This window comes from Polistes fuscatus, unplaced genomic scaffold (genome assembly GCF_010416935.1).
Source record: "Polistes fuscatus isolate 324 unplaced genomic scaffold, CU_Pfus_HIC Scaffold1, whole genome shotgun sequence".
Lineage (NCBI taxonomy): Eukaryota > Metazoa > Arthropoda > Insecta > Hymenoptera > Vespidae > Polistes > Polistes fuscatus.
The window spans coordinates 11,189,513-11,202,841 of NW_025112997.1; the positions used below are offsets into that span (position 1 = coordinate 11,189,513).

The 13,329-nt window shown below is 37.3% G+C and overlaps 1 protein-coding gene across 2 annotated transcripts in view; it reads left to right on the forward strand.

The window, feature by feature from the left end:
* Positions 1-348: 348 nt before the first annotated feature.
* Positions 349-13,329, forward strand: part of LOC122514700 (protein O-mannosyl-transferase TMTC2-like) — a 248,262-nt gene continuing 235,281 nt past the window's right edge. For both annotated transcript variants that reach the window (XM_043631676.1, XM_043631685.1), the window contains exon 1: positions 349-570. In XM_043631676.1, the coding sequence (XP_043487611.1) occupies positions 485-570 (86 nt within the window). In that variant the 5' untranslated portion in view covers positions 349-484. The remainder of the gene's footprint in view (positions 571-13,329) is intronic.

A 13,329-nucleotide genomic window follows, 5' to 3' on the forward strand; every position in this document is an offset into this window, starting at 1 on the left:
CTGGAGAAAGTGGACGCGGGACAAGGGAATTCCGTTCATCGTCGACACAAGATTTTTTTTCTCTTTCAATACAATAGGAAGAGGATAAGGTGTTTGGTCTTGCGAATCTGATTGTGATTCGTCAGCCAACACCGACATTCGTCCCGATCGAGCGACGTCTTTCCGGACATTTTCGGAGTATCGGTCTTCAGTGGAACGTCCACTGGACGTCTCGAGCGGCTTAATAAGGGTAGAATCAAGAAGAAGGGGTGGAGGTGGTGCAGGTGGTGCTGGTGGTGGTGTTGGTGGTGGTGGAGGAGGAGGAGGCGGCGGAGGAGGAGGAGGGGGAGGAGGAGGCGGAGGGAGGAACGCTAGGAAGAGAAAGAGAAGAGGAGGAGGAGGAGGAGGAGCTGGAAGAGGAGGAAGGCCCGTGGACGTTCAACAAGTTAAGAAGCCGCCGTCGACGTCGCTGCAGCCGGCACCGTCGTCCTCGGCACGATGTGACATGGATATCCTAGCCGTAGCCTGCGCCCTCGTCGCGACGGCCCTCTACTGCAACACCCTGCAAGCGGGTTTCGTCTACGATGATCGGTGAGTGCCTCTTGCTTTGAATCAATCCACCCAAGCGACCCTTTCGCAGAGCAGAGCGGCACTCGTCGTCTTTCTGCCGGCACGCCTCGAGTCACTTACTACTTCGATGTTGATATAGGGAGAACCCAAACGATTATCTTACCCGTACCTACTACTTTATCGCGCCTCCACGTTAGGAATATTATCGAACGTGTTTGACCCTCTTTAATGTCACTCTACTGTTATCTTTTTTCTATTTTTTGTTCTTTTTTTTTATCGTGTTCTCCTCTCATCGATTTACTTATTATTGGTATTCTTAAAACTCATTTTATGTATAATATCGTTTCGAGCAATTTCGTGATTTTTCGAAATTCTAACGAGACGATATATCTTTTTTATTGATGTTACTGAGAACGAGCTGACAAAGTTGCGAGGGGTTTTGCGGATAGGGAAGGAATGAGTGTGTTTGCTGGATGAAAAGCGCGCGCGTGACTCGCGCTTTAAAAGCTTTTACGAACGCGTGGATAGCGATTTATGTTACGTAATAACACGGACTCCAAGCTCGACCGATTCGGCTGGCAGATTTACGAAGTAATTTAGATAATCGTCGATGTGTTACCGTGTAACAAGTTAAAGGCGACTTCGCGTTTATCGTAAGCACTTCAACGATAAGGATTATGGTTTGCCTGCTAAAACCACCAACACAATTTTATCCGATCCCTTTCGCCTAGCTCTTTATTCTCTATCGGTTGGTCTGATTGCACGAATTAATGTTTATTTTTTATTTGTTTCTTTTTTTTTTTTAAAGAAGAAAAAATGTTTTCCGGACCTGTCGGCGGCCATCAGCCGATCGAAGTGAAAAGCCGTTGGATGATGCAAATCTCCGAGAGCGTTAACTACGAGTAAACGTTCTAACCCGATTTTACAGAACGACCAGAGTAAATCGGATTTAGCTCGATTTAGACGGATTTAATTAGGTTAGGTATTATGATTAATGCCTATCGGATAACGTTTGATCTAGAACGTTTTTCGATCGTTTCGTCAATTTTTGTTTGTCTACTTTTGAATTCGTTTATCTTACAACAAGGTTGTATTAAATCGCAAAAATCGTTATATATATATAACTTTTTATCTATTCTCGGTGAAATATAATCAAGATTATATCTTTCTATAGATTCTCATGATTTTTGTACATCGACCTTAACCTCTTGCGCGTCAAGCGAAAACGTCAAAAATAGTTATGGATTCGAGGTATGTCGAAGCTTCCTATGAAAAGCAAACGCACGCTGGAAAAGTACACAAGAATAATCGCAAATAAATTGCTTCGCCGTCGTTTGTTGTTCCAATTGATCTGAAAGAATCGAATGAAATTTTCATTTCGTCGGAAGAAAATTTATTCCTATATTCTTTTTGTCCTTTTTTTTCTATTCCAGGCGACAATCTTGTCTATCATTAGGAATATCAAAGAAATTCGACAACGTATTATAGAAAGAGAGAGGTAGTATCATTTGATCCATCTTTTCGAAGCATTTACAAGTCCTATCTCATAGATACAAATACATAAAAAAGAGAGAGAAAGAGAGAGAGAGATAAAGATGGAGATGGAAATAGTGACTGGTGGGAATCGTATTGGTACACGGCGTTATATAATCCAAAGTTACTCCCACGATGAGCGTCCTTAATCCAAAGCTCTCGAATTCTATGATACCAAATCCCGTAATTGAGTATTCTCTAATCTCTCGAGTATCGTATTCGGGGTTCCAATCGAGACTCGATGACTAGCCCAACGTCCTTCGAAGGGCTCATCGTTATCGTCACTGAATGTAGTAACGAGAGAATCAATGTCCTACTACGAGATACGTTTTGAATTGTATCTTACTCTCTGATTGAATAATTCAATTTTTAATTATCCCAGATCCTCTGTCAAAATTGACGAAGTCAATCGAATTCTTTGACGAATCAATCGAAGTCTTTTGAAAATAAATATCATTGTCTTTTTTTTAACAAAATTATTAGTGTCATGAAATGAATATATTATATTTACCAAATAAAGCATGATACTTGAAATTAAGTTTGTAGCATAGGAATTGATGGAAAAGTAATAATTAAAAGAAAATTATATAACTTGTTCAAAAGAATTCCATAAATATTTCAATAGCTCTTATGTTTTATAATATATTTGTAAAACATATATATATACTACAGATACTCTAATATAACTCAAGTCAACTGTATAATTCTGTTCAAACAAAGTTATAGAATGTTAGAGTATAGTGATTTTGCAGTAATGTAGAGGAAGATGACTATTAGTTCCGATAATTAAAGATTTAATTATGAAATGAAATATCGAATTTCTCTGGTGAGTTCGGTCCTTTTTTTCTTATTCTCTCTCTTTTTCTCTCGTACATGCGATGGATAGAGCGGCCACATATCGTCGACGTTCCCAACGGAGCTTTAAAACCGACGTAATAACTAAAAACGGTGGAGAGCATTAAACCGAGATAATTTTTCATCCGTATCCGGCCCATTAGCGGAACATTTCGTTCGATGCGACCGCTAAGGCTTGCAACGACCAATGCACCCGTGGCGACCATAATCAAGTCGGGTCCAGTTATTAAGGAACGAACTCAACTGCGTGCGTCTTTTTCTTTCTTTTTTACTTTACTCTCTTTGTCATTACACAAAAGAAAACATACGCACATACACAGAATCATCGACATTCAACTCTTGTAAATCTTTCTATTGGTTTTTTCAGATTTGAAAACATTTGACAGGGAGCAGTATGAAATCACTTAGAAATTTTCTATTCCCCTTCTTCCAAAGATGAGAATTAAAGTGAAACGTGATCGACACGCTCGCATAAATATTGACAGAAAGGGAGAGAAATAGATTCGTGGGTAATAAGCAGAAGATACCGAAGGGTTAGTAAGATATGTTAGTTTTGCCGTAGAAGCAACATAGCAAGTGGAGTAGAAAGAAAAGAGAAAGAGAGAGAGAGAGAGAGAGAGAGAGAGAGAAAGAGAATGAGAGAACAGCAAGTGGTTTATCCGGATCGTAGGTTTTACTTGGGAGTTTATTCTGTCGGGACTTTATTGCAGAGGCACGTTGGTACGTGCTAAAACTCATAGGATAATAAAAGGGCCGTATTTTAGTCCGCCGTGTCGACCGCAATACCTGGGGAAAGAATACGGGACATATTTATCTGCTTAGGGCCTTCTTCTTTATTTTTTATTTTTTTTACTTTTTCTCTTTTCACGCGGGGTAGAAAAAGAGAATAATATTGTTAGACAAAGAAGAGAAAAAATAAGAAGAAGGAGGAAAGAAAGGATAAACGTAACGAGAAATAGAAACTGGATGATAGAGTGAGAAAGTAAACAGGGTTAAAAGAAAAAGAAAGATAGAAAAGAGAACGATACATATGTATGCGTGTGTGTATATATATATGTATAGGAAGGAAGTAGATAGATGAAGAAAGAAGAAAAAGGAAAATCATGAGATGGTGGAAAGTTGGAATACTCTCTGTCTCTTGGAGCGACCTAATCTCGTAAACGAATACAAGTACGATATATCCGCGTGTTATTCTCGTCCGTGTATTGGTAGAGATATACATATACCTACATATGTTTTTGTGAATTTGTTCGTTGTCTTCTTCGTTACACAGGCTCGCGTTGCACAGTGTACCGATGCAGTTACCGGGCGTTCATGTACGAGACGAGTTCGGAATAAGAAAAGTTGCCGGGCGAGGCTTAGCTTGTTCTCTTACTGTCGCTGAATAATACTACTGCGGCAGAAACGCGTTTTCCGCGGCACGAAATGTAAAGCATGGCATTACTATTTCAGCAAAGGCCACGTTTCTCTCTCTTTCTCTCTCTCCCTCTCCCTCTCTCCCTCTCTCTCCCTCTCTCCCTCTCTCCCTCTCTCTCTTTCTCTCTTTCCTTTTTTTCTCTCGTCTCGCAACCGCTTTGCTTGAAACGTATGTAAATAATTTGTGTTTGTAAATGCTGAAGGGTTTCAGGAAAATTTATGAGGAATGATGGCGACGTGGACACAAGTTCGTCTAGTATTTTCTTTCTTTTTTTCTCTGTCGCTCTCTCTCGCGTTTTTTCTTCGTCTATTCTAGATCATATGAATTATACGATCCGTTTTTACCTAGGTTGCCCGAGTTTTTTTTTTAATTAATTCAAAATAGACATCAAGCTTATTCTGTTAAAACGATTAATCTATTAAAAATTGTGTCCTTAGATAATAGTAAGAACATGCCTTTCGAATGATTTATTTGACGAGACAATTCACATGGTGTAGAAGAGAGGGACGAAGAAAGAGAAGTGGTTAATGTAGAAGAAGAGGGAGAGAGAGAAAGAGAGAGAAATCTTGAGTAAGGACGATTAGTCGAATCTCGATCGAGTCGCATTGCGGCACAAAATGCGGGCCGCATTCTCTCTTCCATCCCGGTAGGGTGAAATGGATCTTGGAGCCGCGTGCGGAAATCCGCTCGTTGCTGTATGCCTATCTCTATCCCTCGTTCTCTCTCATACCTTCATGTTGTCGGTCACAGCGCTTGACAATGCTTCTCCGGGGACGAGTTTAGAACGAAGGGGAAAATCGGGCCGACTGTGGCATAATAAATCTATCCTCTCGTCAGTCATGGATCCGTGTCTCGTACGATGGAAGTCCTGCGTTTCCACGTTCATCGTCCTTGTCCATGTTTTCATTCTATAAAAGAAAGAGAATAAGTGGAAGAGAGAGATAAATAGGTTGTTACGAACGAGTCAGCTCGATCCTCGGAAGTTATACATTATTTTGCAATTTTTTATTATAAATTCAATGTTACTCTTTGTTCTGTTGTATATAATAATTTATATATTGATATATTGTAGTATTGCATGTATAATATTGCATATATATTATATTAACTTGTTAGGTTGTTATATTCGATTGACCAATAAATAATATCGATGTTGTCAATATTTTACATGTAGGTAAATAAAACTTTTTATTTAATAAATTTCATTGAAAATTCGATAGAAAAAATTTCGATATTGCTTATTGACAAATCCAATAATTTGATGTTGGGAGTTTTGTGGTCAGAACTTGTCTGTAAATAAATTGAAAAATTTGAAAAAAAAGAAATGGCATAGTCATTAAAAAATGAGCACAAAGTCCTAGTTGCAATAATTTTGAATGATAATAATAATAAAATAATAATAACTATAATAATTATGATACGGTGATAGTGTATGTAGAAGAGAGATAAAGGGATAATGTTAGCAAATAGATAAACAAAAGTAAAAAAAGAAACAGAGATAATATGAATTATGAAGAACAATTAAAAGAACAAACTGAGATCGGCAGGTGCAACGCGTACCATTTGCTTCACTTGAAATTCTTCCAATTCCAGGATGTATATATATATATATGTATATATATTGGTTTATTTATTTGTACAAAAAGCGCGTACGTATAAAAACGACTTTAGTGCATACAATGACGACGACCTGTGGCCGATGCAACGGCTGCGCGCGAATTTTACCGCAGCTGGCCCCGCATGCATTTATCCTACGATCGAACGAGAGACTCGATGCGCTTTATCACGCTCTGGAAAATGCATGGAAATGCGTGAGAGAGAATGTGGATAAAGGATGGTTCGGAATGTATAATTAGAAATACTTTGTCTCCTGTTATATTTGAGCTTATTGCTACGGTGCCATTTAAAGATAATTTGTTTATCCTTTATGTGCTTTTTTTTTTATTCGGGAGCATCGAAGTATCATATAACACAATATATTTTAATACTATTCGAAGGTACTAGTATGTGTATAATTAAACAAATTAGTTTAATTTGCGAAACTATTATTCAATTGTTGCGTTACCACTTATTCGTGTACTTAAAAAATAATATTTTATATTGAAGAATGAAAAAATTATAAAAAGTTTGTATATAATCTGTCGTTAGAGCGAAGAACGGGTTAAAACGAGAAGTGTTTTTCATTCGGATTTTCTCTTTCACATTTGCATATTATTCGAATAGGAGGAGGGAGGAAAGCTGTTATTGTAACGTCGGTTGAATAATAGTAGTAGTGACAATGGCGGCATCAAAACTTCCGATCTGTAGGTAGCTACTGCATTGTTATAGACAAGTAGTTACTCAGCAGACGGAAAGTTCAATAGCTTTAATCAGCAAAAGTTACATTTCGCCGAAAGTTCAGTCATACGTCTAATTGACTACGCGTTGCGATCATACATGCTGGAACAAGTTTGGTTCTCGATGGCTCATAGATTGTGTGATTGAATCGACTTGTGTTTATACGGATATAAATTTTCAACTCGTGTTGCGATTTCACAAGCTTACACTTTACCTCTTCTTATCTTTACCTTTCCATTACCTGATGATACCTACAGTGACTCTCCAAAATATTTGTACTACCGTATGACTAAACTTATGATTGCATACATTGGTTGTTTATAAAGTAATCGCCATTGCTATTATTTTTAGCAATAAGTCATTATTAATATTGATAAACGTTTATAAATGATTTAAAAAAATCTATGTATAGGTATTCGTTTACTCATAAGATAAGAAAGAACGTGGACTTCTCCGTAGATCATCATAGAATGTGGAAAGTTAGATTTCTCCATCAACCGTCTTAAGGTGTGAAAAGTCAACGACTCATCATACATCAACCGCCTTGGAGCGTGGATAATCAGCCCTCGAAGAATCTCGTAGATAGTTTCTTTGTGCTTTGAATAGTTTTGAATAATTTTGATACTTATATCGAGAATACTTATATCATCAATAAATTACATTGACCTCAAATAAATATTTGTCTAAAATAAAGTGACCAAAATGTGTTCCGGAAAGAACTGAATACACTCACGTAAGTTAAATTTAATTTACTCGCATTTTTTGCTCATCTTTTATTTCCTATGCTTTAGCATGAAATATACTCTTGGATTATTCAATTCTATCCGCCTTGTGATCATTTCGAGTAATAGTTGAGCTAGCCGTGGGTTCACAAATTAAATAGTCAAAGGCCTGTTAGTTTATAAAACTAACTGACGACCATTAATTAATTTAGTTAAATCGTTAATAGTTTGCCAACCAGAGTTCTGTCAGCCATTGACCTAAACCGCGCTAGGTAGAATGCTTTACCAAATAATTATTTAAAAAGTATTCTGCCTCAATTTGCTGCGTGGTAATATTTTAAAATAAATTTCATCTTTCTAAATTATATGTCAGTCTTTTTTCATTTTGTCTAATCTCATCTATTCTTCTTTCTCTCTCTCTCTCTTACTCTATTTATCTAAGATTTCTCGTGAATTGTTAAGACGATCCTAGTCCCTTTTCCATTCTAAGGAAACTGTTACGTCAGAGCCGTGAAACTGCAAGACGCGATGTCGAGCGTTAATAGTTGCCGGAAAAGATATGAGAGACATAAGGAGGGAGCGGGGAGGGAAGGTAGGCTGACGGGAAGATAGAGAGGGAGTCAAGCGAAATAGCAAATCTTCAAACAAACAGTGGCTGAAAGGAGTACAGCGCGTGCTCGAGAAGAGAGAGAGAAAGAGAGAACGAGGGAACGTGTGTGTGAGAGAGAGAGAGAGAGAGAGAAAGAAAGATAAAGAGCCTTTACGAATTGAACGAGCTTAGCAGTGGATTATCTTTGCTGTATATAGCTTAACATATAGCTCGCCCGTATGCTCGATAGTGAAGAACTGGAATCGTCTTCTAATGGTTTATATTTCTTCCTTGATGTTAAGGATATCGAGAAGAGAAAAGAAAGAGTGTGCTTATCCACTCTCTTACAATTAACGTATAGAATTTCCATTCTCTTGACGACGCGTTGAGCGTTCGTATGCACACATAACCGTGTTGGCACGTCAAGTAGCAAGGAAAGTTCTCAACGTTCTGAAAGTTAAACGTTTAACGTATCACAAGGTGAATTTAGAAGACGAGCTACATTTATATCTCAAATACGCCGATATTATAATAATTTATGCTAATCGAATGTTCTACGGGCTCTGTTTCGACTTCTATAGTTATCAAATCGAGTTTAAAAGTTACCGATCCTGTTTAGTCGTTTCGAAACAAACTTCCTTTACACAAGTCTTAACTTCACGTAAGATGATGATTGACGGTTGTTGGTGCAAACAAGAAACTGTCTCTGTCCTTCGGTCTATCTCTATCTTTCTCCCTCTCTGCTACTACAAGGAAGTTCACCATAGTCGAGATTGATTCCAGTTTACCTACGTTTTAGTAAATTGCAGTTCGGTCGAGAACGAGGAGAATTTGCGGTCTGGAGTTTAACGGTGTATTAAAAATCATTGCTGTTTACTTAATCTGTCGCCGAGGCCACAATGGAGTTTCCACGCTGTTCTACTATGTTCGTCTACTCAACTTACTATGTAATATAGTACTTACTACCAAGTTGTGTCGAATAGTAAAACAAAACTTTTTATACTTCCTATATGTAGGCGTGTCGTATGTCTGTATGTGTGTAAGCAAACAGTGGGAATACATATATTGTATTTTTTCCCATGTGTTGTGTGATTGGTGAAAAAATGAGCCAAGGTTTTTAGAACGAATTTAATATCTGTTTCTTATTAGCTTCGTTAAAATAAAAGAGATAAAAAAATATGTCTTCGATTGAACGACTCTGCTCGTTCACCGATGAAAAATGTTTACTTTTTAACACCTTATTACGTTGTGTTTTCTTACGCGAGTAAAAATATATCAATCAGCTTTTTCTTGCTATTAGAGCGTACTTTCCTTTTGCCATTATCCGCTCTCGTTATTATAGATACGACGAAGACATGAAGCAGTAGTCTTTTGGGTTTATTCATCGTGAATAGATAAATATGTAGGAAGAGATACACGTACAATACGAATAATAGCATAAGCCTTTTATGTGAATTATGATTTAAAAATTAATCTGAAAATTGAATGATTATTGGTGTCCCAGAAAATTCCTGTTAGACAAATCCATAACTTATTTTCATCGATTCGATTAAAGTTTAACGAGAGATAGATGATTCGAAAAAGAACATTGCGATCGCGATTATATTTTTACACGCATACGCGAGATAGGAATATTATTACATAAAATATCGAGAGCTTGCAAAAAAGTTAAAGGATTATTGTTCATGCATATCAAGCATTGTTGAGAAAAGAGAGGAAAAAGAAAGGAAAATAAGAGGGAAAGAGAAAGATAGGATAGAACGACGTTGAAAATTGACAACGAAAAAGCGCGACGATAGCGTTGTTGGCTTGTGAAGCGAGAGAAAAGAGGTAGAGAATCCATAAATAGAAAAGCGCTCGGAACACATTCCGCACTCCGATCGGATTAATCGGCAAAAAAGCCTATTGTTCTGTCATCGAACCGAAGGCTGACTGACCACCCATCCACCTACTCTCCTTCGGGCTATACGAAGTAATCGAACAAACGAGTTTACAGTGAAACAAACGTCGTCCTATACATCTCTCTTTCCCATGGGCTTCAGTACCTTTCTCGTATTTTCTTGCATGGATTACCAGCTAATAGAGTTGTATTTGTTTTGCGATAACAGCAACACCATCAACGGCAAGGACGATTGTATTTACTCACATGTATATATAAATGCATATGTCATAGTGGTTACTTACAATACATATGTATCCATGTGGTTAAGTTACCAGTCATATCGAATATTTCCTTTCGTACATTCGTCCTTGCAAACTGCATATTAAAGTGACCGATCGCATCGAACCCCGCGGTACGGTTGAATATAATTGTATTACTCTCTCGGTATACGTTCATCAGTTATAGATATGAAGAGAAGGAGGGAAGAGAGAGAAAAACAGATTGGTACATAGCAGATAGATACATATGCATAGACAGTGTATATGAGTATTAACTGACTTCTGCCAGTCCGAAAATTACGTTTTCTTTATGTAGAAATGTTATATGTACCTGGTTTTGGTAAATCAAAAAAGAATTCTTCTCTTATTTCCTTTCAAGAAATAGAGATGAAAATATTCGTCAGTATAAATCAATCAGAATATACCATAGTACGTCATCAAAGAGAATATCGATAATTTGTTTAACGTCCTTCGATAAAAATATTTGCTTCCTTCAATGTTACGTTAAGATTTATCGTTCGTGTTCATTTCTTATTCTATTAACGTTTAATTTGTTTATGTTGTATCTTTGATATTTCCTAACATCTATCATTCGTACAAAATATCGAAATATTATTGATCGATATTATAGCGTTTACTTTAATAAAGGGAACGTACATGTGTTTCAAAAACAATCGTTTAACAGAACCGTTTTCATGGCCAACGAAATTGTCACGCTTGTTTAGTATTCTCATATTTACTTTTGTTATTTGAGATCGAAACGTTAACGAATCGGTGAAAAATTTACCAACGTTTCTATATAGTTCGAAAAAATTTCCGACAATTTCTCTAATCTTAGTTAGTCGTTCATCTCTGGACGTCATATTCAATACATATTTTTATTCATCTATACGCGAAAATAGTTTTGTCCGATAGTAATCTAGCAAATTGTTTTAATACGAGAAAACATGGAGATAAAAAGAAAAAGAAAAAATAAGGAAAAAGATTATAAAGAAATCAAAGCTTCAGACAAATATTTACTACTCTTTACGATCGTGTTCTCTCGTCACGGCAAGTCGAATCCTATGTAAAGAAAAATCAAATAGTCGTTCCCCGTTAGTTCCAGCGAACCACAAAACCAGTCGATATTGTTCGTTCTTACGTATTTATATACCTACGTGCGTATTTGAATTGTACGATTTGGTTGTCCGCATATACTAGTAGTTGAAAGTCGATATGTGTGGTGGCCCAGCCTCGAAGTCGACGTACTTGAAATCGTACGGCATTGTCCCCGTTCACATTTTCTACAAAATAAGTCCAACATCAATGTGGAAATGGAACGCCCGGTAATGGAAGTCCTTTTCTACCTTTTCCCTCCTTTTCCCTCTTTCTCTCTCTTGCTCTCTATCTTCTTTTTCTCTCCTCTCTCTTTCCATGACCGAGACGCTCGGTAGATGCGAAATCGATGCCAGTGCTAGTACCGGAACGTGCCCGCGCAAAAAACGAATCCGAGCAACGTTATAACCCCCTGGCACTCGGAATCGTCCAAGTGAGACTGCAGCTGGGTGGAACATTACGCGTGATGTAGCGGTTATTCCACCCTGTGCTTGTGCGAACGATCGTCTACAGACTTGTCTATACTTTCTATTTTTCTTCCTCTATTGTTTTTTTCTCATTTCCTTTCGCGTGTGAACGTGTAGACCGTTCCAAGTGTTCAAACGTCTATATTAAATAAATCAATAGATTTAAGTAGTTAATAAAATAAAAAAATAAGATTTATTAAGAAATATCTTCATACGGTTTTTTCTCATCGTATTCTAAAGTATCTTTTCATTTGTTACACATGCAAGTCAAATTTGTTTCCTTCTTCCCGTTTTTCGATTAGAATCGTATTGATTTCTACCGTGCTGCTCGAAACGGGACAAGATTTATTGCTATTAAACGAAACAGAAATATACGGGTGGACCAGCAATTGGACCACTTTTTATCATAATGTTTTATTATAGCTATATATATATATTCTACTCGATATATATGTGTGTGTTTATGTGCGTGTGTAATAACATGAGATAAGTTTTCCTTCTTATCGTTGGATAAAATCAGCTCAGATGATCTTTAGGTCAATACTCTTATCCACGCTGATCGTTCGAATAGTTGAGCTTGATAGACCTCTCTCTTAGCTCATTTTCCCTCTTGACGGCTCTTAGCGAGCCCGTATATGAGCAGATCGTTCGACAAAATTTCTGCCCACTTGTTTTTTATCTTTTTTCTTTTTGTCTTACGAATGAAGGAAAGAGATGGATGAAGTACGCGAAGAGAAGGATCCTTCGCGTAAAATCGCGTTTTCCGAATCGTTACGTCAAATGAAAGATAGAAAAGAAAAAGAGAGAGAAAGAATAGATGTTAGAGAAAAGTGCGGGACCTACTACAATCGTCTTTAAAACCGAGAAAGAGGGGTTGGAGAAGGATCGAAGACTCAGATAACGCGATTTCGTCTTTCGACATTTTCTCGAGATTCTTTTTCGAACAGTGGAAACTACTACCGGCATGCTTTTGACAAAGTTTCCTATCAGAAAGCTTAAAAGCGTTCGCGGATTTACTGGTGCAATGATTTTCTCTCTCTTTCTCTCTTTCTCTCTTTATTTCTGTCTCACTTGCTATCTCTCATTTCGAATTGGTCCAGTGGTTCACCGTCAGCATCCACCAAGAACACGACACCACGTTCGAAGCAATTTCATTCACATAGTTTGTCGATTCAATTCAATCGACTTAACTCATTATTACCTGTCGTGAAACGTTTAAATCTCAATCGCGGCTCCCGGTAGTCCGCATAATAGCATCGCGATATAGTCGCATGACGGCACTGCATTTACGCGCGATCTAAACTCACATAATGCTGTCACTCATATCGGTAATTTAGCACTGTTTCACGTTCCGATAAGGCATGAAGATAATTGTTTCGGGCCGGCAATCGTGTGGCTTTGATATTTCCTCGCTGGTTCTATTAATCGTTAGGAAGTACAATTACTATGTTGTTTTCAAGTCATGCCCTAATCAACTTCTTTCATGTTTTATTCTTCCGCTATTAAATTACGTAATAATTTATATTCATAGATTAATGTTTGCTGAGTAACACTAGTTATATTTCCTATAATATAGTTATTTATATATAAGGACTAAAATGTTTA